General features: G+C 34.0%; 3 protein-coding genes and 1 pseudogene across 5 annotated transcripts in view; 2 read left to right on the forward strand and 2 right to left on the reverse strand.

Moving 5' to 3' along the window:
- LOC104769427 (beta-fructofuranosidase, insoluble isoenzyme CWINV6) overlaps nt 1-3,804 on the forward strand; it is an 8,163-nt gene extending 4,359 nt beyond the window's left edge. The window contains exons 1-6 of one of the 2 annotated variants that reach the window (XM_010493641.2): nt 1,314-1,516; nt 1,615-2,480; nt 2,573-2,731; nt 2,809-3,050; nt 3,154-3,244; nt 3,383-3,804. In XM_010493641.2, coding sequence (XP_010491943.1) covers nt 1,620-2,480; nt 2,573-2,731; nt 2,809-3,050; nt 3,154-3,244; nt 3,383-3,577 — 1,548 coding nt within the window. In that variant the 5' untranslated portion in view covers nt 1,314-1,516; nt 1,615-1,619 and the 3' untranslated portion in view covers nt 3,578-3,804. Of the gene's footprint in view, nt 1-1,313; nt 1,517-1,614; nt 2,481-2,572; nt 2,732-2,808; nt 3,051-3,153; nt 3,245-3,382 lie in introns of those variants that run through there. The other variant, XM_010493640.2, reaches the window with a different exon arrangement.
- Nucleotides 4,211-7,329, forward strand: LOC104769428 (beta-fructofuranosidase, insoluble isoenzyme CWINV6-like). 2 transcript variants are annotated; one of them, XM_010493644.2, is made up of 8 exons: nt 4,211-4,419; nt 4,567-4,575; nt 4,828-5,687; nt 5,774-5,932; nt 6,131-6,372; nt 6,471-6,561; nt 6,678-6,881; nt 7,015-7,329. In XM_010493644.2, exons 1-7 carry the CDS (start codon nt 4,266-4,268, stop codon nt 6,867-6,869), a joined length of 1,707 nt encoding a protein of 568 aa, XP_010491946.1. In that variant the 5' UTR covers nt 4,211-4,265; the 3' UTR covers nt 6,870-6,881; nt 7,015-7,329. The 2 variants fall into 2 exon arrangements, with proteins under 2 accessions (XP_010491946.1, XP_010491945.1); XM_010493643.2 differs by having other exon boundaries at nt 4,212-4,419; nt 6,678-6,888.
- LOC104769429 (glutaredoxin-C10-like) lies at nt 9,433-10,230 on the reverse strand. The gene has a single exon (XM_010493645.2). The coding sequence runs from the start codon at nt 10,122-10,124 to the stop codon at nt 9,684-9,686; it is 441 nt and encodes a 146-aa protein (XP_010491947.1). The 5' UTR covers nt 10,125-10,230; the 3' UTR covers nt 9,433-9,683.
- LOC104769430 lies at nt 14,014-17,382 on the reverse strand (annotated as a pseudogene).

Here is a 24,069-nt window from a genome sequence, read left to right on the forward strand (position 1 = left end):
AATGGCTATGCGGTTATAATGGGTAGTGATGAGCAGAAGTAAGATTTCAACTTTGATCTATATATAAAAAAGAATTTAGGTTGTGTAAACCTGATATTTGTTGTAACAAATGGTAATGTAGGTCTTCGTTGAGAGACAACGTGCATAAATTTACGCATGGGACATTTCTAGACATTGATCCAAGACATGAGATGATCTCATTAAGATGTTTGGTGAGTTAGATTTGGCCTTTTTAGAACGAGATTAGATTCTTTTCACCCTAAAATTTTAATCTATCTAACAAATTTTAAACCTAGCTTGCATAACACTTTTTTTTTTCATATATAGGTCGACCACTCCATCATAGAGAGCTATGGAGCAGGAGGAAGAAATGTAATAACATCTAGGGTTTATCCCAAATTGGCAATTGGTGAAGCAGCTAAGCTCTACGTGTTCAATGATGGAACAAAGGGTGTGACCATGTCATCTATGGAAGCTTGGAGCATGAGAAATGCCCAAATCAATTCAAACGCAATTTAATTAATCATTAATAATGATAACATATCGTATAATAATCTTTGGACTGCCCCCACAGATGTTTCGTGGCTTGTCATGAACTGCTGAATTGTTTTAAAATCTAATGGATTTTCTGAAATCTGTATTCTTACTGGTCTAATTACTTGGTATTAAACTATTAATCAAGAACACAGTAGTCTTATTGGTGTGATTAAGTGGTGCTTTCAACGACTTAAGGCTTAAGCATTATGATGCTGCCGTCTCCTAATTTTTAATACAAAACTTTAAAGGATTAAATTATTGAAACTTGAAAGGGTCTTTTCCAAAAACAAAGACAATAGGTACATATACATTTCTTTAATAAGTATACTGTCTACATAAGGATAACTTACTCCATAAACAATAACCCCACTTGCTGAAGGTTCCTCAATAATACTAATAGAAATCACATTTAATGAATAATCCAAAGACTTTACCTGCAATGTATTATAAACAAAGACCGACGACTCACGAGTGACGACTACAAAGCTAGCTTAATCAATAATTATACCAAATTACACTGACATAATTAACAACTATCTGAGAGTTTTTTCCACGATACTTCGAGCATAAGACAAAATACATAAGAATTTGTCAATGTCAACGCCAATGGCATTATAGGTACGATGGATTTTTCTGACGATTTTATAATCATTTGATCTTGGCAAGATCTCAAGAGTATTTATAAAGAAAGGCCACACATAGTTTTTATAATCCNAAAAAAAAAAAAAAAAAAAAAAAAAAAAAAAGACCATGTTTGCCAAAGATATATTTCTTATGTTATTAGTTCATACAACCAAGAACTATAGCTCATTTCTATGTATTGCAATTAATTATTGGAATTTGGTTGCTAACGGCTTAAAATATTCTTTAAGCTATTTTCACATATTTCATCATCTTTTTACATAAATACTAATCGTTGTCTATATTTGATGTCGCTTCTGGTTCTTGGATGCATTTCTGAAATCTGAAGATCCAAACGGTAATACTATACAATTCATTTAACTTGTGACACAAGGAACCCTATAATTGTTTCATTATCCATATGATGAAATATTTATATTATAAATGTTGTTTCAGCGCCAATGTACTACAAAGGATTCTACCATTTGTTCTACCAGAACAACCCTTTGGCCCCTGAGTTCAGTAGGAAGAAGATGATATGGGGACACTCTGTTTCACAAGATATGGTCAACTGGATCCAACTTGAGCCAGCCCTTTCTCCCTCTGAGCCCTATGACATCAACAGCTGCTGGTCAGGAGCCGCCACGATCCTCCCTGATGGCAGACCTGTAATTTTGTACACTGGACTCGACAACAACAACAGAACACAAGTCACAGTTGTTGCCGAACCAAAGGACGTTTCTGACCCTTTGCTTCGTGAGTGGGTTAAGCCAAAGTACAATCCTGTGATGGTTCCGCCAAGTAATGTCTATCATGATTGTTTCCGTGATCCAACAACGGCGTGGCAAGGGGAAGATGGGATTTGGAGAGTGCTCATTGGAGCTAAGGTGAAAGATACTGAGACAGGAATGGCCATTTTGTACCGAAGCGATGATTTTGTCAAGTGGACAAAGTATCCTGTGAATTTACTTGAGGCAGAAGAAACCGGAATGTGGGAATGCCCTGATTTCTTCCCGGTTTCCATCACTGGTAAAGAAGGTGTAGATACTTCGGTGAACAACGCTAACGTGAGGCATGTCTTGAAGGCCAGTTTTGGAGGCAATGATTGCTATGTCATTGGTAAATACTCTTCTGAGAATGAGGAGTTTTTAGGGGATTATGAGTTCACTAAGACGAGTGCTGATTTGAGATATGATCATGGAACGTTTTATGCGTCAAAGGCGTTTTTCGATAGTGTTAAGAATCGGAGGATCAACTGGGGATGGGTTGTAGAGACTGATAGCAAAGAAGATGATTTCAAGAAAGGATGGGCTGGCCTTATGGTAAATATATAATATTCACCGAAGTAACTGTTGAGTAGAGATTAGTAGTGAAGAAATTTGTTGAATTGGTTCTGTTTTTTTTTGGCATTTAGACTCTTCCCAGGGAAATGTGGCTGGACACAAGTGGAAAGAGGCTGATACAATGGCCAATTGAAGAAATCAACCATCTCCGGACTAAAAGTGTTAAACTCGATAGCTGTGAAATCAAAACCGGTGCGGCCTTTGAAATCTCTGGCATCACTGCTGCCCAAGTAAGTTTTGTCATCATGTTTTGTTAGGAATCCCATATTATAAAGATATTTATCTTTCTCTGTTGTTGTTGTTAAAGGCCGACGTAGAAGTGACTTTTAATCTGCCATCACTGGAAGATAACCCCGAGATACTGGAGGCTGATCACCATGTTGATGATGCGACTCTGTTCGATCGTGACAGCTCTGTTGGATGCGTTTACGGGCCTTTTGGTTTGCTAGCATTGGCTAGCGATGATTTATCTGAACAAACCGCAATCTTCTTTAAAGTCATCCGACGTGGAAACGGATATGCAGTTGTAATGGGCAGCAACGAGAAGAGGTCAGATCTTTTGATTTAATTCAAACACATGAAACTTAATACGTTAATTAATTTCTATTTCTTGTGCAAATCTGATGTTATGGTAACTTATGTATATATGTAGGTCTTCGTTGAGAGACAACGTAAAGAAATCTTCGCATGGAACATTCGTAGACATTAATCCAAGGCAGGAGAAAATCTCATTAAGATGTTTGGTAAGACTAATTAAGCCATTTTTTTTTTGCAATTTTGTTTCTTTTATTTTCGCCTTAATTAATTAAGACTTTTTATTTATAAACAATTTAACTTGTGAAAACCACTCTCTTTTTTTTTTTTTGGTTTGTTTCCTATAGATCGATCACTCTATTATAGAGAGCTACGCAGCTGGAGGAAAAAGTGTGATAACATCAAGGGTTTATCCCAAATTGGCAATTGGTGAAGCAGCTAAGCTTTATGTGTTCAATGATGGAACAAGGGGTGTGACCATGTCGTCTTTAGAAGCTTGGAGCATGAGAAATGCCCAAATCAATACAAACACAACTTATTAATTAATCATTTAATAATGATAATATTTTATAATGATCTTTGGACTGGAGTAAAGATATTTTCGTGTCTTTATCATGAACTACTGCTGAATGTTTTAAGAATTATGCGTCTTTTGTATTCAAGTTATTGGTGTGGACCGTGTGGTTATTGTCGTTTCCTTGAGTAACCTATTGTAAGCCTTCTTATATATTTATCAAATTTGCACGAATAATAATAAGCCTTCTCAGAATTCTCACTTTTTCTTTTCTTTTTCCTCTTCTTCTATCAATTTTTTTTTTAGCGTGTGTGTGTAAGCACCATGACAACTAAGAGTTTATTTTGATCGATGGATCTAAATTAAAGATACCAAATATTGATACATGTAAAGTTGTAAACTAAAGTTATGCCACGTATTACATTATCATGAATCGATCGTATAGATTAGTAGATTACATTTGAGTGGATGAATTCTTTCATAAACAAACAAAGACGATGGACCAAACAAAATTATGGTGACCCCATCTGCAAATGTTTCCACGGTTGTAAGCAAAAATTGAAACCGACAAAAGATAAAGTAAGCAAAAAGGATAACCTCCTTGCCAGCTGGTCGATGTAATATAGTATTTTACAACCTTAACAAAAATACAATATATACTTTGAGAATCTCTTCCTCATTACTTTAACCTTAGGACATACGAAGAGGTGGTAAACATGGAAACTGTAAAGTACAACGAAACCTTCTTCCTCATTACTTTAATTCTTTTGCCTCTATCATCAATGGAAGCTTCTTCTTGCGATGATTATGGCAACTTCCAACCTTACCGAACTTCCTTCCATTTTCAAGCTCACAAAAATTGGCTCAACGGTTATGATTCTTTTCGTCTTTTATTTTCTCTGATCCGATGTGCAATATTTCAATGATTTCAGTACCTACATAAAGATATAATTAATATTTGTGTTAATTTTTTTGTTGTTGCGCTTCTGATCCTTGGATGCATCTTGGAATGTGAAGATCCCAACGGTAAAAACTCTGCTGTTTCTTTTATTTGAATCACAGGGAATCCAATATTGCATACATGATAAAATAGTTTTCATAATTTTTTACAAACGATCAAGTTTACATCTAATTGCAAAAACTAGATTTATAGGCGATCAACATCTAGACGCTATATGTGAATACTGAATACTGTGTGTAGAAGTTGAATATGGATGCTAGATTAAAAAAAAAAAAAACGAACGGGACAAAAATATTCTTGATATGTTGTTGTTTCAGGACCATTGTATTACAAAGGATTCTACCATCTGTTCTACCAACACAACCCTTTGGCTCCATATTTTGGGGACATTATGGTATGGGGACACTCTGTTTCACAAGATTTGGTCAACTGGATCCAACTTGAACCAGCCATTTATCCCTCAGATCCCTCTGACATCAACAGTTGCTGGTCAGGATCCGCCACGATCCTCCCTGATGGCAAACCTGTAATGTTGTACACAGGAAGCGACACCAATAAACACCAGGTGACAGTTCTTGCGGAACCTAAGGATGCTTCTGACCCTTTGCTTCGTGAGTGGGTAAAAGCTAAAGGCAACCCTGTGATGGTTCCACCTAGTAACGTCCCCGTTGATGGTTTCCGTGACCCAACTACGGCGTGGCAAGGTCAAGATGGGAGATGGAGAGTTATTGTGGGAGCTGAGGAGAAAGATAGTGAGAAAGGGATGGCGATTTTGTACCACAGTGATGATTTTTACCAATGGATAAAGTATCCGGTTCCTTTACTTGAATCACAAATCACCGGAATGTGGGAATGTCCGGACTTTTTCCCCGTGTCAGTCACGGGTAGAGAGGGTGTAGATACTTCGGTGAACAATTCTAGTGTGAGGCATGTGTTAAAGGCGAGTTATGGAGGCAGTGATTGCTATGTCATTGGTTCATATTCTTCCGAGACAGAAATATTTTCAGCAGATTCCGAGTTCACTAACACAGCTGATGATTTGAAATATGATTATGGAACTCTATACGCGTCGAAGGCCTTCTTCGATAGCGCTAAGAATAGGAGGATCTCATGGGGATGGATTATGGAGAAAGATAGCAGTGAAGATGATATTGTGAAAGGATGGGCTGGAATTATGGTAAACCCTAATATTACTAAGTTTAAACTTTTTAAAACTTTGTGGTATTTCAAGAAATTTCATGAATCAGTTACTTTCCTTCTTAGGGTCTCCCAAGGGAGATTTGGCTTGGAAGAAGTGGGAAGAAGTTGATGCAATGGCCAGTCGAGGAAATTAATAATCTCCGAGCCAGAAATGTTAGCTTGTATAACAAGAAACTTGAAAGCGGCTCTGTTCTTGAAATCTCTGGCATCACTGCATCACAAGTAAGTTTCCTTGTTATGATTTACTAATTACTAGCAATCCCACATTAAATAGGAAAAACGATATAATCAAGTATATTAGTTATAGATTACTTTAATTTATTCGTGTATGATTTTGTAATTCACATTCTGGCTTTTTATGCTTTTGTATTAACCAATTTTATCTTCCTTTTTTGTTTTTTTCTTTTCTTTTTCTTAAAGGCCGACATAGAAGTAGCTTTTGATTTACGTGGTCTAGAAAACGATCCCGAGATTTCGGATTTAGAGGAAGTTGATCAAGCGGCTTTACTAGCTGGTTACAGCGCATCGGTTAGAGGCATTTACGGGCCTTTTGGATTGTTAGCATTGGCTAGCAATGATTTAGCAGAGCACACTGCAATCTTCTTTAGAGTTATTCGTCGTGGGAACGGATATTCGGTTGTGATGTCCAGCGATGAGAGCAAGTAATTTTTTTTACTTTGATCAAAACTTTAAGACGGATGTATATACGTATGCTATATGATCCTGTGTGATTTAACATTCTTATATTATGGTTATGTAGGTCTTCATTGAGAGACAACATTGAGAAAGCTACGTATGGAACAGTCCTGGATATCGACCCAAGACATGAAAAGATCTCGTTAAGATGTTTGGTAAGATAAAAAAAAAAGAAATACTACTATCTATTTGCAAATTTCATTTATTAGTATAACCCTAATTTTGACTTTTTCAATATCACTGTGGAATGTCAAACGGTTTTGGTTTCTAGATTGATCACTCGGTTATAGAGAGCTTTGGGGGAGAAGGAAGAAGTGTGATAACGTCTAGGGTTTATCCGAAAATAGCAATAGGTGAAGAATCTAGGCTTTACGTGTTCAATCATGGAACAAAAGGTGTGACCATATCCTCTTTGGAAGCTTGGAGCATGAGAAAAGCACAAATCAATTCAAACGCAACTTAAGTAGTCATGTTGGTAAATGGTAATGATTACAGACTTTACAGTTACCTTTTGAACATCCAACCAGATGTTTCATATATCCTTTAATTTGGTATGAACTGCTGAAATATGTAAGAACTAAGAACTATGTAAATGTATCTTTGTATAGAAATGTGGTGGTGGTCCGAAAACGTGCAAGTCGATCCGGGATCAGTCCGTCACAGATCAGGTTGGGGCGATTGGTGTGGTTGTGTTATAATTTCTTTGAGATAAAAAAAGAAAAATGCTATGATAAGCCTTTGGTACTTTTAAATGATATTCTAGTTTAGTTTGTTGAATTTGACTTCATATGCACATATATAGTTCATCATCATATTTGTTGTAATTTAATATTTTTTTTACTGTCATTTTTGAACTTTCACTGTAATTATACATCAAAAGGATACCATTATACATACATTAGAGGGAGTTGTTTGCTACTTGTTATGATTTCAGGACAATTAATCAAATTTTCTTTCCTTATTTATTTTTATATAACATCACTACCAGTACCAAGTATATATCAGCATACAATAAAGGACTAACTATATAAAATCGTTAGAATTATAATAAAATTAGTGTGGCCAGTTCAATAGTGGTGGGTGAGTGATGTATGAGCTCAGATTTATAAGAGAGTGTCCATGTTCAAGCACAACCCATGACAGCCTTGTAAACTTTTACAAAAAAAATCTTTAAAAACTTATTTATATTTTTGGGTGTATTTGCTAAGATAGCATAAATTTGGATAATATTAGGAAGAAAACAAATAATGTGGTAACATTTTTGTGAATAAAATCATATATTTATCTTACGTGATAGTTTTTCAAATAACGTGAAAATCCATACTAATTTTACAAAACACTTAAAACACATACAATAAAAATCCACAATTATTTACGAAATTTTACACCACGTCATTTTTGCGTCATTTACCTTAGTCACCCTTGTTTTATCCCTCTGTGTTCTCTTGAATCGAGATATCTTTTATCTTAAAGAGGTTGCCAACTTGTTTATATATCAAAATAAATCACTTGGATTTTAACCAGTGCCCTGTCTTAATTTTGTGGTGGAGATGTCTCTCAAGATCGAGAGAAAGATAAATTGCATTGGTTAATCATACACATGTCTTTTCCGGTATCCTTTAAACTGTGGCCATTGTAAACTCACCTTCACTTAATGTTGCCTTTTAATCATTTCGTTTCTTTAGGCATCTCTCTTTTTAATATTGTCGTTATATATAAAATGTATGTGCATTACATCATTCATCTCTCATTGGTTATTGCTTACTCTGCCTTTACAATAATTAAAACATCAAATTATATTCATGGCTTTATTATACAAGTTGACCCTGTTTTTTAAAAAATAATTAAATTTCGTCTTAGCATACTTTGAATGGATTATATGCCCTTGCTGCGGTTAGAGCAGCAGCCAGCAGTACAACTGCAATGACCTGATTTGGAAAAGAAAAGAAAAAAAACATATATATAACACAACTGCGTGATTATTTTCGTTTTGCAAAAAAGAAGCTTACTATATAACTATTTTACTACATATACTATACAAAGAAGGAAAAAAAACTCATAAAACGTTTTTGATGTTTCAATGGAGAAAAAGAACTTGTTTCCCCCCAAATGTTAACCAAACCCCACCCCACCACTGAGGAGCTCCCATATCTTATGTTGCGGGGTGTTGGGTAGGTACGGATCTAAGGGTAGATTATTGTTTTTGACGTGCAAAAGGAAAATTATATATTTTTATGGAAATAATTAGCACTAACATGCATGTATGAAAGCTCACTAATAGGGACAAAATGAAAAGCATATGCATCTTGGCAAAATTCGTCTAGCTTAGGTAAATCGTATTTTAACCGAAGAGAGACAAAGACAATCGATTGTAGATTGATTTCTCAAATACGTGAGCTAGTATTGAGTGGTTGAGTTGATAACGACAAAAATATTCAATAAACATACTTTTTTTACACATGGATAGTGAGTGAATTCATTAATCGAAATTATACTAGTAAATAGAGAGATTGTCTCACGTATCGAAGAAGAATCCAACGGCAGTGATAGTGCAATAATTGCGGATGACACCTACTTTTACAACCTAAAGATTCTTCAGCCAAAATCTCCTTACGATCACAACAATAAAATAAAATAAAAACCAGATACTCAAATACCAAATTTGTCAAAAGAGAGCAGTCAGATTCCGTGGTAATCAACGGATTCTATTTTACAAATAACATTAGTAATTTTTCATATTTTCGAGGTCAATATTTAATAGAGAGACCGGTCATCGATGACATAGTTGTACTATACAGTATAATACAGTAATAANTTTTTTTTTTTTTTTTTTTTTCAGTTTCATTCCCCAAATTAATTAAGAAAATTTGCCAAATCTCATATCAGAAATTTACTAGATGGAAAAGATCCATCACCAATAAAACTATTTGTATTTCGAAACAAAACTATACATACGGACTTTGTCAGACAGGCATCAGCATAATACTTTTTGTTTTCTTCTGATCAAATCGATCAACATGTATAAATTCAATACGCAAATAATTCATATTTATATTTATGATGGAATCAATCTCACACGTGATAACCTAAAGAACACAAGTACACAACCCAGCTGGTAAAAAAGATTTCAGAAAGAAAAAATACTACAACATTTTTACGTTTCAGATTTAACGGAAATTTACAATGGATAATTTTTTTAAAAAACTATGATTATCAGATTTTCATAATTAGTTATAAATGAGCTAAGACTGAAAAAAACATTAAAAGGGAAATACAGTTATGCCCATAAGGCACCAACTTCAACGAGTCTAGGAATAAGGTTACCACTAAGGTGAAGTGCTACAAGTGACTCGAACCCACCGACACAAGCACCACCTATGAAGAGCACCGGAGCAGCTTCAACTGCGAGGTAAGCGATCTCTCCCTCGTCGATCTCGATCACCGTTGGGTGAACTCCGACGGTAGACAGAAGCTTCTTCATGACGTGGCACATGCAGCATGAGGAAGATCGAGTGAATATGATGACTGGATGCTCTGATATCAGCCGTCCGATCTTTGACTCTGATGTCTCCTCTTCGTCGAACGACAGGCTGGTTGAGGCGGTGGAGGAGGAGACTGTTGGTGGTGCTGGTGAAAGAGGAGGAGGACGAGGATGAACCGTCAGGTCTAGCGTTACGCCGTCCTTTGAGCAGTTTCGTAGACCTCGCATCGTCTTCATTAGAGAGAAAGAGAGAGGGAGAGAAAGAAAAAGAGAGAGAGAGAGGGAGAGTGGGAGATTTGTTGATGTCAACGCGAGATGAGAGCGACCATAAATGGAGAAATTGGGTGTCACTATAATGACGTAACCATTAGCTAATTATTTATTTTATTTGTTTTCCCCCTTAAATAATTGTTTTGGTCATTTCTAAATTTGTTTTCGAGGTCAGCTTCGTCGCTTCTTATTTATGAATGAACGAACACATACATAGCTTAGTCTAAAAATTCTTAATTTTAAACTAAGTTCTGTATATAAAAGTTGATAATGGTTTTTGGCTTCTAATTTGGCATTAATTAATTTTAAAAATTCAAAGAATTTTAGTAGAGAAAAAAATATAATATCCCTAAAATTAGCGGGTTTTTGTATCTATTTTATGAAAATGTTATGTGTATTTACCCTCACTCACACATATATTGTAAACAAATTCTATATATATATGTAACGTAAACATGCATGTACGATATTACAACTAATGTATATTACTATATATATACTAATTAATACAACTATGTTATAATATAGAATGTAAAAATATTGATAAAGAAGGAATGAAAACCCAAACAAAAAGGAACACGTTTTGGGAGTTTTACCATGAAATCTGGCGTACGTGGAGGACGAGATCCTCGAAATATTTGTATATAGCTTGGTGTATACGCTATTACGGGCAAACATCATCGTTAATCTTACGACTTGTTGTTGTTTAATGTTTGAATCCCACGATCGATAATAATGTTTTTTCTTTTAATCGAATGCGACAAAAGACAAAAATGGAATACGATTCTACGGTGGTTTGTACGTTCTGCCTCTCTGTAAAAAGAATGGTTAAAATATTTCCTCTATTTTCAAAATTTGGTTTGCTCATGTGCGAACAAGTTTTTAGGTAACCATCTCCGTACGTGGTTTAATAACAATCCCCATTTGAATTATTCGGTTTAAACATTATAGCACATTCAATAATAGTTATTGATTGATATAAATGGAGCGTGTAGCACACCGTAGATGAAGAGTACGTTTGAGAAAGATCTGTCACATGGTCATGGACAATAACGGTGTCGAAGCAATTATAAATGATGCTGACGTATTTGATTTGGTTTAACTCAGGGTAAATTGGTGACACTTGACGTCATCAGCTATCAGAATCATCAGACCATGTCTCAGCTAACGTCGACAACGGTATCTTACCAAAATATTTTTATGACTATTAAATAATATTATCAAGGACAGATTGATCACACATAACATATCATAAAATCGTAATTGCTGTAGAAGTTAATTATAAAAAGTACTATTTCTATTATATCTTATTAGATGTTTTAATGAGATAAACCATGCATGGTTTTCCTAATTATTAGTTGAATTGTTTGAAGTTAAAATATATCTAGTATAGTATTAGTCAAAATGTGATTATTGGTGCGACTTTAACAAAGTATTCAGTGACAAATTGCAATTGGCAATGAACAAGTGAGAATATTCCAAAAGAATATTAACCAACCAAACGTGAATCTTTAATATTCAATCTTTTAAATTGTCATTGACTCATTGTAGTGGAAGATGCACTAGAGTCAGATTTTTCCATGTATAACTTTCGGAAGCTATTTTATTAGGATATTGAAAGAAAAAAAAAAAACTCAAATCAGCTATCACGATTTAAAAAACTCTAAATAAATTATTTTATCTATTTTTTTTTAAATGTAAGCAAGTTTTTATTTTATTCTCATAGTTTTTTAAGTAATTACTTATAATTTCTATTTTTAAAATAATGTTTTAATATACAGTTATTTTATGAGCTTATTATAACAAATGCAGAATAAGCACTTAATGGGTCGACAGATTCAGATCATGACATCATGGACCGACCACTTGCCTCTGTAATTTTTTCTTCACAACGAGAAAAAACTGTCAACTTCGGATTGCGTCACGTTTATGTATTTTTTTTTTCTTTTAACGTCTGTGTCGTGTTGGTGCTATAGTTGAATTATTATGTCCAAAGCACTAACAATCATGTTTCTTTCTAATATAGTGACCAGAGTTTTATTTTTCTCCCTACCGGAATAGATGTCTCGGAACACGGACTAATATCCAATGCCTAGTGAAAAAAATAGAGATCTTTTGTTATTTAAAACGTCTATATTGGTTAAAAATAAACCAATGCCTAGTGAAAATAGCAATTTTTGTTATTTAAAACGTTTATATTGATTAAAAATAAACCACATTCATTTTCGTGTATGTAAAATTTGATATTTGATTTTAACCCACATTAACAAATCCTCTATCTATTTGAAAAGACCAATGGAGATCATATACTCTTGTTTTTTTTTTCGTTTTCTTGTATTTCAAGACATATAAATTATTTATAATGCCAGTTAACATGACGTCTGAAGTCATGTAGTGTAGAAGTAAGACCAAAGAAAAGAGATACGCCAATAGCTCTTCACAGTACCGAGAACCAGGATTTTGAAAATCGAAGTTCATATCTTAAAAGCTCATTAAGGTTAATTTTGTCAAACACAACTTTTCCCATAAACGAATCGGTCACAATTAATTTCTACAACCATAGAAGAGGGGAACATAGGAGCGAGGATCAATTTAAATATTTTAGTAAATAAATGTTGTATATTCCCAAATTTTCATTCAGGAGAAGAATGTATACGTTCGGATGGGACATACATGATACACGCCTGATCATACTACATATGAAAACACGAACATCAATTTAATATTATAACGTAATTTCAAAAATTTTATTATATAAATCATTAATTAAAGAAAAATTACAAGGATTAGTCAGAACAAAGACATTTATATTTCTTACAAGGAGATGTTTGTTCTTTCCTAAACAACCACGAAGACAATCATAACAAAATTGTCTTGGAGTTTCGATAGGGGGGATCCACCAGTCTGAATCCGCTTCATTCTTGACCTCAGATTCAATTTGAGGACTCAGACTCTTAGGTGAACAAAGACAGACCTCATTACTACAATTTTGGACAATTTGGTTTATTTTATAACAATGAACAGCACAACTATAACAAAACTGTCGTGGACTAATATAGTCTTCAGGTAACCTCAAATGTGTGTCGTATGAAGCCGCTTTATTCTTTACCTCAAATTCAGTTTGAGGACTCTCAACCAGATTGGAAGAAATAAATTTCTCTTTTGAAAAATTAGAATTCGCCGTAATATTTGATACACCTATAAAAAAAATTGAATAGTGTACAGACAATATACTATTAGAATTGTATAAAATTATGTTTTACATATTTAACGTACGTAACCAAGAACAAACTTACATGATGAAACAATGGTTAGAAAAATGAGAAATATCTTCATTTTCTCTTAAAATTACCGTGCTTCCAATATGCGTTTGCTACTAATTGTTTTGAGTTTTTGGTGTGAAATTAAAATGATAGAATATCATATTTATATGGTTATTTTTTAAGTTACATAAGAGTTACCGTTCTCATCAGCCTTCTGTTATAAGATTGAGGTTATAAAACTCCACTATTAATTAAAAAGTCAATGTGAACGTATTATACAATAGTTAATGTTGGAAAGTTGACAAAGTGTCTCCTTCTTTATACGTTTCCAGATGTCTCGATTATGGTTTAGTTTTTTATTCATGTAATCTTGCTGCAGATGTCATTCTCAAGATATATCTTGCTGCAGTAGTCTGCATCTAACTTCATTACTGGTTGGTTCTTTGACTAAACTATATATGCATATTATTTTCTCATAGTTTCACATTTAACTTCATTGATACCGCCAAAATTATACTTCACAATAGGCAATTATAGAAAGAGTTAATTTTAAGGTAAAACGAAACTTTATTACAGTAGATAGATAGATGACTTGTACAGTACGCATCTTTAGGTTAATAAGATACTCATTTTGTTTCCAAACTTAATGGTTGAAATACATGACTCTTTCTGTCCTCACAGATAAGGGTATACTGACAAAGTGGGAGCCATCCGTCCAAGTTATACTTCCAAAGTAGTAGATGGAATTGCTCTTGTGAGTTGTGGAGACTGTCACTTCAAAGCTCAGCTTCTTGACGAAGGAGTTGAAGAACAGTATGTTGGGCGTTACGGTGATCTCGACACCCAAAGGAGGTTTAACGATGACCGTATATTTGGAGTCGATGGGTCCAACGTTGGTGACGGTTCTAGTGACCGTTACATCTCCATCGAGGAAAGGGATGGTTATAGACGGCAGATTAAGCTCGAGCATCGATGGCCTAGGACTAGGACAATGATACATACTACTTCTGTTTGCCATTTTTCCGATGGACGTCTCCTCGTACCCAGAAGCACATAGAAACCGCAGGTAGTCTTCTGCGGATGCATCGTAGACAAGACCGGGGTTAGCTGCTTTGGTCGGGTTCACCAATCCTCCTCCAAAGTCAAACGGATCGGCTAGTTTCCCAGACAATCCGTCAGCGAAGATCGGTTCTCCGTAAGGATCAGTTGTGGAAGCTTAATCAATTAAGGAAGGAGTCATTCATCAGATCACTATTTATTTACATCTAATTATCTAACATAATGTATGTAATTAAGGATTCCTTATATAACTACCTGTAGTGACGAGTGCGGAATGAATTGCTGAAGGAGACCAGTCACGATGAATGGCTCTGAGGAGCGCAACCACACCGGCGACCACAGGCGTGGACATTGACGTCCCGGACAGAGTAATGAACCCATTCTCGGCACCCGCTTTAGATGGAGTGCTAGCAGCCAATATAGCCACACCGGGAGCTGCTACATCAGGCTGCGAATATTACGTTGGTATGAGTTGATGAAATTATATAGAAAGAATTGGATATACATATGTTATATATAGAAAACACATACAGGATTAAGTTTTTTTTTTTACCTTGAGAACGTATGGAGATACTGAATTGGGTCCTCTACTTGAGAACACAGCAACTTTAGTGGCTACAAGTGGACCAGTGAGTGTGATTGCAGAGCTTATCTTTATGGTAGGTGAGCTGTTATTAAAGAGAACAACAAAAAAATTATAATAAACAATCGTAACTGCAAATTAGAAAGTATATTATAAATGTATACCTGGTGGAACTTATGTAATTCATCATGGTGGCTCCTTGTTCATAGTCTATATGGACTATTACGGGAAAACCGACGACTTCCACACTATCATCTCTTGTGGAGGCAATGATTACAGCCTTCAATCCGAATCTGATAATGCTTTCGAAATAACTATAAACAACTTCTTTACTTTCCGTCAAGAAAACTAACGCCACTTTTCCTTTTGCCGCACTTGTGATCTTGTAGAGGCTATCTACGTAAATAAGATTGGCTTGGATTTCCAATCCCTTGTACGGGTCTCGTGCCTACAAAGTAATACATTATATTAGGTCTCATGCAAGTGTATTTGTTAAAAAGGAGATGATAGTTAATTATATTACCAGTATAGTAACATTATTCCCTGTGTAGGAAACCACCGGTCCAGCGAGGTTGCAGCCACTGTGATTACCCATGGCGCAATATTGTCTAATGTGTAAGCTGTGGGGCCGTCATTTCCGCTTGCACATAGCACTGGGATACCCTTTGACACTGCGTGGAAGGCTCCAAATGTGATATCATTGTCCTTGTTGGTTTCGGGGAGTAATGGGATGGATTTTCCTAATGATAGAGACATCACGTCCACCCCATCCTCTATGGCATCGTCCATGGCTTTAAGAATGTCCATAGCGGCGCATCCCCCATAGCCGACTCTTTTCCAACAGACTTTGTAAACGGCAATGCGGGCACTAGGCGCCCCACCTCTTGCCGTCCCCACTCCGAAAACTGTGTTGCTCACATTTGGGACGAAGGCACCTCCCGCTATGGAGGCAACATGAGTCCCGTGCACATAGCTATCCCTTGCAGACATGTACTCTTTCTGCTCGATGTAGTCAGATGTTATACCTTCTGTTTTGTTCTTCTTGATGTGGCTCTGTATGTAGTAACGGGCTCCGATTAGTTTCTTGTTGCAGTGTTTTTTGGACTCAAATCCTTCACCGTCAACGCACTTTCCGTTCCAACGTGCGGGGATCGGTCCTAACCCTCTGTCGTTGAACGACTCTGATTCGGGCCACACACCTGCGGACACATTTGCAAATAATTAATCATTATCTGAAACTATTATCTACATATATACTTGAAGCTATATAATATCAAAAGAAGATATAAGTTTCACCTGAGTCAAAGACGCCTATGATGACGTCCTCACCCATTTTGGCATCAAGGAGAAGCTTTTTTGGAGTGCTTTCGTAAAGTCCCAAGTAGTCGAAGGTTCTTGTTGTTTGCATCTGGTAGTAATGATTCGGCGTCACTTGAACTACGTCAGGATGCTCTGCCTATCCATAGTTTTGAAGACAAAAACTGTCAACTACGCTCTTATAATAGAATTTGTTTTGTAAATTCTTTTACTGTTTTATATGTACCTGAAAGTTTTTTCGCTTGCCAATCAGTCATATGGGCAGCAAATCCTGAGAAGCCATGTCGATAACTGTATATCATGGATTCCCTTGCGTCTTTTTCGCTGTAACAGTAGTATAACCACAAAACGATCGAGTTAGTTTATGTATCGTACTTAATTATATATATCCAACAACATTTAATTTCTTGTGTCTAAAGATTTGGGGCTTGTGGTACCTTCCAAACAATGATGCTAACATGCCGATATGTGAAGCAGTAACTAGATCCGGATGACTGTGCTCTACTGCTCCGAGGTAGACTATGTAAACCTATACATGTAATACATGTTAGTAATTCCTTCGCCCAATCTTTTTGCCCTTATTGTGAAATTAAGAAATAACGTAAGTACGTAACTGTGTCATATTCATATATTACCTTAGTCTGATCTTCATAGGCTCCTCCTACCGCAGCACTAACCACCACGACACTGATCAGTGAGAAAACCCACCATGGAACTTGCGAGATCATGTTTAGCTTCAAGTAAAAAGCCACGTATTAATAATAAGAAAACCGATTGAACAGCCATGGAGACCATAGAGAAAGAAAGAAATTTAAAAAATTAATCCCATACGACGTAACAGCCGAGAAATAATTCATTCATAGTTTTTTAAGACTTCGAATTGTGTAATGAAAATTTTGTTTTCTTAAGAAACAGCGGGTTTTGCAACAATTGAAAAAAAACCATTACCTTGGAAATCGTCACTGCAAGCTCTCTTGTAAATCTCTCTGCAATAACAACAAGAGAATATGTGTCACTTTTTTATTTGAGAAAAACTATAAATAAAAAATTGGTAAGAAACATAAATTGTAATTCATATAGATGGGAAATTAAGTATGAGTTACCTTAGACTCGAGTAGAAAGTTGTGGTTTGCGATAGATGGAAGAGCAATTATATATATAGGGAGATTGGGGGCAGTAGTAACTTTGAATATAACAATGCACGTATTGAATAATAAGAAAACGATATTTTTTTTTTCTTTTGGTTTTCCGTTGAAAATTGCATAAATAATAATTCTTTCTATTAATAATTACTCCAACCTCATGACTGGAAGAGTGGAAAGAGCCTAGGTTGTGTAGTTTTTGTAATAATTTAGTAAATTTTAAATGTTATGAAAAGTCAACACGCAAAAAAAAACTTTGCTCGTTAAATTTACTAGTACTTGGCAAAACAAATCAAATGACCTTTTACTCTATACTGTATGTAAATTTTACCAATAATGCAACTTTTCTCACGATTTGTTTTCAAATTTATGCTAATCCAATCCTCTTCAAAATGTATTGCCAAACTGACACGATCCAAGTGTATTTAGCTTCTTTTTTCTTATTTTTTTTTTGTCATTAGCCTTGAATGGATATATACATATAGAATTATAGATATTACACCCATTAAAAAGAAAACTTAAAAGGATAGACTAAATTATAATTAAAAATAATCAATTTAAGATGTGAACACTCATATATAGTCTTAAGAGATACTATTATCATAAAAAAAAAGAGACCCCTTTTGAGGATATTAGAAACAACAAAATAAACCATAATCCTAGGAGCCGTGATATATGTGTTCTCTAAAATGGGAAAGCAAGCATTATTATTCTTTGTTAACTAGCTACTATTGTAGATAGCTATATATATCAGTGGTTGGCACGTTAAGAAAAAATAATCAATATATATTTTCAAAGCGTCGAGACAAAACTGAACTTTAAGTCTACAAAAAAAGCCTCAGACTCTGCTCTGCTACTAGGTATTATTGACGCTGCTAATGCAACTGCAAAAAAAGAGAACTTAACTCTACAAAAGAAAAATATATGTAAAATAAATTTATGCCATGATTTCTCTAGCTACCATCGCTCTGTTACAAGATTTCCTCTTTTGAATGCTGATATCAGCATATTTAATTGTACCCAACGTTATTTTAGGGTGTTGATGATGATAACCACAGGTAAAGTTAAAATAAAGCTTGATTTGTATTTGTTGTCTTAATGTCTCTTTCGAGAAACCTAACTTGAAGTTGCACCATCATTACATATCTATCGTTTGAGGCCTTACGTATATAATGTATTTGTTGTCTTAATGTCTCTTTCGAGAAACTCAACTTGAAGTTGCACCATCATTACACATCTATCGTTTGAGCTCTTACGTATATATTATATATTAAATGCATAGAATAGGAAAGTGAAAGGTTCGGAGATATTTAGGGTGGAAGATGATGACTTCTTTAGTGTAAAATGATAAACGGGAAAAAGAGACTAGGTTCAAAGGCGAGATTAGAATGCAGATGGCCTCTCATGACTCATCAAAATTCATATGCTCTTTTTATTATTTGTCCATATCCCTTTATAATTTCTATTTTGCTAACCTTTCCCTTGTTTCGATGTACTTTCCTTTTATGGTTATTTGTTCTGCTACGCATACGACGCCCTCTTCACAATGCAAAGTCAAATGCGAGAATTACCATTTTTTATATTTTAATTCTATATTTCGTTACTTTACCTTAATTTTTCATGATCGCATTGAGGTCGTAAACTTATATTAGAGTTTATTGTATACAGTTTTAGTTTATAAACTTAACCGAAATACCGATTATACTTGCAAGTTGCAACATTCCTATATTTAATGTTACTGATTAATAATTATAGAGGCTTTATATCTATGAAAGACATAACAAAAATAATATACTGTAGTAGATTTTTTCCGTAAATCACAAAGAAAATAAACTACTATTTCAAGAAATCGTTAATTTACTATGTCTCGTGGATACAAAAGGTAAACAAAAAGAAAAAAGAGACCCGTGGAAAAATTAAAATATTGGTATGATATGTTTCAAAATAGATATGAAAATATTGGTATATAATTATATATGAAGAGATATGCATGATTGAAAACACGAACATCAATTTAATATTATGTATACGTTCGGATGGACATACATGATACACACCTGATCATAGTAAAATATATATATGAAAACCCGAACATCAATTTAATATTATAATGTAATATCAATTTTTTTAATTAGATAAATCATTAAAGAAAACTTACAAGGGTTAGTCAGAACAAAGACAATTATAATTCTTACAAGTAAGGAGATTTTTGTATAGTGTTTGAAACAAAAATTAGATAATCCCAGGATATGTATAGTGTTTCCATATAGATTTACGTATATAATTTTTGTTTTTAGAATAGAAAAAAAAAATGATAAACTGATAACGATTTAATATCTTAGTCCGGGTGTGCGTATGGTTCAAAATTAGAAAGAAAAAATATTGACTTAATTTAAAGTGTCAATTTTTCTAGTGTAAAAAATAGATGCTTTTCTTTTATTACAAAAACTTGATTTCATTACTCATAAAATCAGGTACATAGAAAAGGATTCAAGGATCACAAAGTTTAAAACATAACAAAAGACATTCCCCAATTTTTACAAAGATAGATGTAAATAATCGACAAATATTCCAAAAGAGCTTTGAGGCAAATGCTAAAAAGCGATTTGACACATGTGAGAACAAGATTTATCGAAAGGTCTTCTAAGAACAAATCAATGGTAGATAAGCTGGTCATTGTCAAAAGACGAAATAACGTTGATAGAGGATTCATGGCCGTGATTTTCACCGGCACGAGAGGAGCTACTCGAAGTAGTGCATAGGCGAATACAAGGGTGATTATGGTTTTATAAACTGGTGAGGCTTGATCTAGAACACAAACTAAAGGCTTTGGATCTTCTTTGGGGCGAGCTATATCTTCTTGGTAGAATAGGATCCAAGCCTTAGACATCATGGCCAATGGTAGATAAGCTTGCTAGAATTACCGAGGAGTAACTCTTGGCCAAGGGTCACCTATGGCCGAAATAACACCTTTGCCATTTTGAATTCCGATCTAAATAGCCATGAATCTTCATATATTTAGGGGCAAAAACCAAGGCATAAGAATAAGATATATATATAAAGCTGGCCGTAACAGAACAGGTGGATCCTCTCTCACATGAAGTCTATGATCATGGAGATTAAGAATTCCACGCAAAGTTTGTAACCGGCTTAACACTGAATAATAGAAACAGACCTAGATTTGAAGAAGGTAATGACAACCGGTATATACCATTGTAGCGATTCAATCCGGGAGTGATGTTCCATCCACAACCTAAGCAAGGCTGGGAGAACATATTTGCAGGCCTTCAGAGAGCTGTGGGAGGTTGACAAAAGGTTGGGTTTAGTTGAAGGCAGATCAAGGATCATCACGGTTTTGGTCTCAAAAGAATTGGCCAGAGCTGAGTTTGGCGACAGTGTTCTAAACAGATAGCCATAAGACTATTCACTATTGCAACGAGTTTGATTTCCTTCCCGTGTGATGTCTTCGGTCACGTAAGTCAGAAAAAAAACAAACATTGAGATGGACTGAAATTAATGAATGGTCCAGCTATGTTCCCTTACCTGATCGATGGAAGACATGGAACAGTGAGAAATCAACCCCATTTCTTTTTGAGAAATCCGATGTAGTTGGGCCAAAGCCCGTTTATCTCTACCTCCCAATTTTTCTTTTCTTTTTAATTATTGGCAACAAATAAACTTTAATAAATTATGTAAAGTAAATTTCAATTTACGATTGTTTTTTTTTACTTCCTTTATCATATATGTTTTGGAAAACGAATTTGGTTTTGGTTTACAAAGAAAAAATGATATTAACTTGATTGTTTAGATCATATCGTTGCCATATTGATTATTTTTTTATTATTATTATTAGACCAATACAAATGATGCTTTCTACGTGTTAGTCTATTGAGACGGATATGACCATTATGATTGAGCGATCCGTTGTTCATCAGTCATCAGCTCATGTCTTTTTATTTTCTTCTTCATGTGCCAAGTTGCAAGTTATATAAGTAAGCTCTAAAAACTTAAATCTCATTTTATTTTAAGAAAACTTAAGAAGAAGCAAAGTGCAAAATGCATGTCATAAAATTGCTGACTTTTTTTTGAGTTTAGAAATGATCAAGGCTCGGTTGACAAAATAAAATAAAATGATCAAGGCTCAATCGAGCGGAACACAGGTACAGAGAGGACAATCAATTTTGGGTAAGCCATGTTGGGAACATTACTTTTCAAATTGTCTTGGAATATATATTCAAATACTATTTTAAAGTTAATGTCTTTTTCTACGTAACATCATCATCAAAAATTTATAACTTGCTTCCGAGTGCAAATAATGGAATAATTGCAATAGAATGAATCATTCATGTTACATTTCTTGTTTTTTCTAATGGCAAAGAAATTTCAGTCGAATTTTATATATCATAAGCAAAAATACGGCCATGTATATAAAAACGGCTTTTTCATACCTGGACAATTTCAGTATGTTCGATTCATATATCGTACTATTGACTGCACGAAAATATACATACACTTTAAAAAATTGAATTTTCATACCTATACTTATAATTTTGAGCTACAATATGTAAAAACATAATTAATTAGTAATTTTGTTAATTTTACTGTTATGTTAATCTGATGTAGAATCCACGCATGCATCAATACAACGTCGTTTTATTCGTTAGAATTGAAAAATAAGATTATATACTAGGCTCGAACAGCAATGTCAAACATCCTTAATATAGGTGCGTGCTTTCAATGTTGTATACACAAATTTTCCAGGTCAATGGTGTTGAAGACATGTATTGTACTACTCCCTCTGTTTCATAAAGAGTGTCATTCTGGAGATTTTTCTTTGTTTCACAAAGACTGTCACTTTACAATTTCAATGCATTATTTTATAGTTCCAATGCATCTTTTATCTTAGATTTCCTTGTTTTACCCTTAATTATAACTAAAATAGTCTATTAAAAACTTATTAAATAAGGGCATATATGTATATTTCAGTGTTTTCTTAATTTGTGTGAAAAATGTCTCTTTGTGAAACGGAGGGAGTATAATATTGTTGTAGATATCTAAGACTATTTTAACGATGTTTTAAAGAACCATAATACAACAAACTCTTGGTAAGAATGCTAAGAAGCTGGTAAATGATTCAGATTGTTTTTAAGCTAATAATTTATATTATGCAGTTTTTTATCGGTTGAATTGTATGTAAATAGATATTCAATGATGTTTTTATAAATAAAAACAAAAATTATTGATTTCTTAATTTGTGTGTCCAACTCTAAATATGGGGCAATGCAAGACAAAGTGACAAGACGAAACCCCACAGTGCAAATAAATGAAATAATTTCAATAGAAATGAATCATTCATGTTACTTTAATTTTAATATCACAAAGAAATTCAATAGGATTTTAGATATGGACCATATGGTAAATAAAGATACGGCAGGGCCAATGTAATCATGTATGATACAAAACAGAATAAAATAAAAATAAACATATAGCCTTATTATATGTGTGTTCATTTGCGTGCTTGCAATGGTATTGTTTCATATAAAAAAAAGTGGTATTGTTATGTATACAAAAATTTGCGCTGGTCAATGGATATGAAAGAGTGCAATGAATAATGATAATTCAAAGTGTTCATGTGCTTTGACTGAAATATATAAATATACAATCGAATATTATTATAAGTTATTAAAAAAAAAAACATGTTAAAATATAGTAGAGGCAATGGAAGAGCAAGGATATAGAATATAATTCAAATTCAATGGAAAGATCCCAATGTGTGATCATCTCCAATGGCGTTGAATTAATCATCTCTCGATATTGGAGTTCAGATCTAAAGATGAAAATCATGTTTAAACTCGATACGTTAAACAGGACGTTGAGAATGACTACAAATACAATACTCTCTTACCAGAAAAAAAAAATCTACTATTTAATTTTAAAACTCAGTTTTTCCTCGTTCGATCAAGTAATTTTCTAAAAAGAAATGTTTACTAAAAAAGCAAATCAATTTAGTAGTTAGTACATAGTAATGCAATTTTAATCAAACTTATCATTTAGTTAATATTTAAATTTTATTAAGTCTGTTTAGTTGATAATGGACTACGGTAAAATGTATATCTGAACAAAACCCGAAACATACAAATCTTTCATTTTTTTTTTTTGTCAAACACGAATTAATACATATCTATTTGAAACAAATCAAAAACTATTTTTTAAAAGTTAATATTAAAGTAACATAATGGAGTGTATAAAACATAATCATTTGAATTTTGGTCTTATAAAGTGGGAAAACATGTAAATACGCTAAATTAACCTAAAACAACTAATGTTATATTAATTTAAATATTTTGCTAATTAACTCAGTGGATAATCAATTTATATATTTACCTTCAATACCATATATCATATTATCCGCTACATTTATTTATTTATTATCATTTGTAGCCTAAAAAAAAAGTTATTTGAATAAAAAAGCACTCTCTCTCTCTCTCTCTCTCTACCGATTTCTTCCAATCCAAAATAAGATTTCTCAATTTCGGATATTTCTTTGT

This window comes from Camelina sativa, chromosome 20 (genome assembly GCF_000633955.1).
Source record: "Camelina sativa cultivar DH55 chromosome 20, Cs, whole genome shotgun sequence".
Taxonomy (NCBI): Eukaryota; Viridiplantae; Streptophyta; class Magnoliopsida; order Brassicales; family Brassicaceae; genus Camelina; species Camelina sativa.